General features: G+C 45.7%; 1 protein-coding gene across 1 annotated transcript; it reads left to right on the top strand.

Moving 5' to 3' along the window:
- Nucleotides 1–653: 653 nt before the first annotated feature.
- Nucleotides 654–1,788, top strand: LOC307251613 (uncharacterized protein; the record flags this gene model as incomplete). Its single annotated transcript, XM_080028988.1, has 2 exons — nt 654–658; nt 882–1,788. 2 exons carry the CDS (start codon nt 654–656, stop codon nt 1,786–1,788), a joined length of 912 nt encoding a protein of 303 aa, XP_079885114.1.
- Between the last annotated feature and the right edge of the window lie 2,229 nt (nt 1,789–4,017).

Here is a 4,017-nt window from a genome sequence, read left to right as displayed (position 1 = left end):
AAAATCAAATTTAATCATCTGGAAATTCAATATTTGTCAGCACTTGGAAGATCTCCATTCTGGCCCTTGCCTTCTGCCTGGGATTTAGGCGCCTCATGGCTGGTAGAAGGCTGTGCAGGTAGAGCTCATCCTCATCCTCTTCCTTCTGTGACAGACCACTAATCATCCGGAGTAGGTTGTCCTCAATTTCTGAGGACTTTCTTCTTTTTGCCGGCTGGGAGGGAGTGGATGGCGCCCGGAGAATCTGGGAGGGAATGGATGGCGCCCGTAGAATCTGGGAGGGAGTTGAGGGCGTTGAGGGCGTTGGGAGAATCTGGGAGGGAGTGGATGGCGCCCGGAGAATCTGGGAGGGAGTTGAGGGCGTTGGGAGAATCTGGGAGGGAGTTGAGGGCGTGGGGAGAATCTGGGAGGGAGTGGATGGCGCCCGGAGAATCTGGGAGGGAGTGGATGGCATCGGGAGGATCTGGGAGGGAGTTGAGGGCGTTGGTGAACTATCGGAGGGAGGGGGTAAGGTTGGTGACTGGGAGGAAGGGGGCCAGGTTGGACACTGGTCAGATGAGTGCGGCTGTGAATCCTCCTCTGTCTGACCAAAATCGTCCTCCATATTGCCACTCGTCTGGCGCTCCTGAACAAACGGCTCTAGGAAAGTCATGATGTTGTAATATTTCCATACTTTCTGGCTTCCTGCTGCTGACCCGCTCTTTCTATCCTTTAGTCCCCTTCTTGTCCGGATGTACTGATCCCGCAGATTCTTCCACCGTTTTCTTGCAATGTCAGCTAATGAAAAGACAAAAGAAAAAGAAGAAAAAAAGATTAAGCACAGAAAAGCATCAAATAATTTTTACATATTTTTTTAACATTTCCTTATTGTATTGTTGCAGATTTCTGGCCACTGGAGACTCCTTCACCACGATAGCCTACAGCTACAGGGTGGGCATCTCCACTGTCTCAGACATCGTTGGTGAGGTGACCGACGCCATTTGGGACGCTCTCCTCCCTGACTTCATGCCAGTGCCTACGACGGAAGATTGGCAGACCATCGCAGGAGATTTTCATCAGCGGTGGAACTTCCCAAATTGCATTGGAGCAATTGATGGGAAGCACGTGGTATTGCAGGCCCCAGTTAATGCTGGGTCTGCTTACTACAATTATAAGGGCACCCACTCGATAGTCCTGATGGCCCTGGTTGATGCGAACTATATGTTCAGAGTGATTGATGTGGGTGCATTTGGCAGGAATAGTGATGGGGGCATTCTGTCCAACTCCCCTCTCGGTAAAGGTCTGAGGGAGGGCACACTCGGGATACCAGAGGACAGGCCTTTACCTGGAGCTGAGATGCTGGGGCCGATGCCGTATGTCATCGTCGGAGATGAGGCGTTTCCTCTTCAGCGGCACCTGATGCGCCCATTTCCAGGCCGAAACCTCCCCAGAGAGGAGCGTCTCTACAACTACCGCCTGTCTCGTGCCCGCCGGATTGTAGAGAACGCCTTCGGCATCCTTGCCACCCAGTGGCGCCTGTTTCACCGCGTGCTGGGGATCCCCCCAGAGAAGGCAGTGAAGGCCGTGAAAGCCACTTGCATACTGCAAAATTTTCTTCGGAGGCACGGCGAAATAGAAAGGGCAGAGGAGACCGGGTTGACTGGCCCAGTTCCACCGGCAGGCATCCAGCGGATTGGCAGGTTTGGGTCAAACAATGCCAGCGAAGAGGCCTCCCTAGTAAGGGATAAGTTCACCGAATATTTCTCATCCACTGCAGGAGAAGTTTCATGGCAGACAGGAGTAGTCTGAAGCTTTCAATCTACAAATCAAATTAAAATGTATATAATTATACAATTTACAATCAAAAATGGTATGACTTATTTATATCAAACTGAATATGTGCTTATTTAACAGAGGTTGCAGCATTTAAAGTTTTTAGAATAATTTTCTATAATAATTTGGTTTGGTTGGCTTGTAGATGAAATAATCAAATAAACGAGTTATAATGTATCTTAAATATAACAATCAGTGTTGAACTACGGTATATATAATAGGCTACTTTTGGCCAAAACAATAAAACTAGATGAAGAACGATGAATTATCAGTGCTAGTTCACAAGTCCCACGAGCGGCAGCATCAACAATAAACCATCCCACCTACTTTTGGCCAGTCACAGGACCGCTGAATGACTGACAGGCCTCACTGCCTCTGCTACAATATTTCTTTATATGTCCATGACAAAGAAACGAGTTATAATGTAGCCTATCTTAAATATAACAATCAGTGTTGAACTACTATAACGTTCACATGGGTTGGCAATGTATTTGCGACCATAGGCTACTTTTGGCCAAAACAATAAAACTAGATGAAGAACGATATTTATTTAGCCTATATGTCCATGACAATAGCACACGTTGTTTGAATTAGCAGTCAAACTTTATAGCCTAGCTTATTATCAATGTAGGCCTAGTTAAAACGTCTAAAATGAAGTTACCTGATATGCCCAGCGATGCTCCAATTGTCTGCCAAGCGAACGCCTTCCGGTTAATGTCCCGGTAAGCGGTCAAGAAGCAGTTATAAATTTCCGGAAATTCAGCGACAGTGATCACTATTTTCTCATCCATTTTCGATAGATAGTAAATTTTCAACTGCCGCGCGTCAAAAGTTAAACAGTTCTCAACTATTCCAACGGCCCCCGCGAGCGTGCGCGTGCATTTTCACGAGCACGGCAGCGACAGTTCCACGGGAGTGCGCCCGCTTGTCGTGTCGCCTGACAGAATGCCGCGCCTTCTCTCTCCCCGCTCGCCTCTCCATTGACAATGCATTGCCAGGGGCGACAAACGCGTTCCGTCTGAAACGGCCTTGACAATTCGGGTGTTTTAGGGACATATACTGTTGTTCAACTACTGTGTTCTGTTTCTCCCTCTTTCTCTCTGCTATAAACCTCTCAGCATTCACGCATTTCACTGTGTGCCTTTCATCTTCTATGCTGCACCTTCCGCATTAGTAATTCAGTACACAGTTGATCATTTATAAACATTAAAATTTCAATACTTCTCAGTTTTTGGCCTAGATGTTAGCATGCATGAGCACAGGAAAATAAATGTAAATATTTTTAGAAAAATTTATTGGAGGGGAGTGTGTGCTGGTAAACACTTGCCAGGGCGACCACTAAGGGTCACAGTTATTAAGGCGTGAGCAAATTAGGAAGTCAGGTGACTTTATTAGAGAGTGAGAAAGTCAGTGAACGGACAAGGTCAGGGTGATTTGATGGAAACCATAATCAGAAAGGATCCCATTCCCAAACCATAACAAAGAAGTTATTTAAAAGGTTTATGTTTCCCTCAATTTAACCAAGTAATTTGGCATGTAAATAGATGTAAGAGTTGAAAAGAAAAGCTTGTCTGGAACTCAAGCCACTCTCATTGTTTCGAGGAAACAATGAGAGACATTATATATTTTCAAGAGCAATGTGAGAACAGCAGAAAGAGTTGAGATTGATCAGTACGTGTAGGTGATACATTAGCTGTGCGCTCACAGTGTCAAGCTGATAGCTAGCGTTCATTTAAATTATCTCTGTCGTCTACGTGCAGGAAGTTAACAGACCAAAGGGGCCACCTCATGTCATTTGGAAACAGCATCTGCGAAAGCCAGAGGTCATGAGTCTTATGTATCCAAACATGTGGTGAAAAATAGCTGGGGGAGCACATTTTAATGTCACATATCATCAGACCTTAATTAGTAAAGTGGGCTTTAGGGACTGCGCTTTCCATCTGTCGCGGTTTGACATACCCCGTCCTTCACATTTCATCAAGAAGAAGAAAGTTGGAGTGTCCGCCTGTCACTGTCATCAATGCAAGGAATAAAATGTATCTGGCATGCTGGTGTTTATGAGTGTTTTAATAGCGCAATTAGTGTTAACTGCGCAATGTTTGTGCCAAGTTGCAACAGGTGCACCTGCTTTCGTCCTTAATTTATTCTACCGATAAGTTTATCTGACATCATTGTTTAGTTGTGGAGAGGGAACAAACTGGTGTT

This window comes from Ammodytes marinus, assembly GCF_949987685.1.
Source record: "Ammodytes marinus genome assembly, chromosome: 1".
NCBI classification, from domain to species: domain Eukaryota; kingdom Metazoa; phylum Chordata; class Actinopteri; order Uranoscopiformes; family Ammodytidae; genus Ammodytes; species Ammodytes marinus.
Note: the sequence above shows the minus strand (reverse complement) of the source record. Positions and strands in the feature narration are given on the sequence as shown.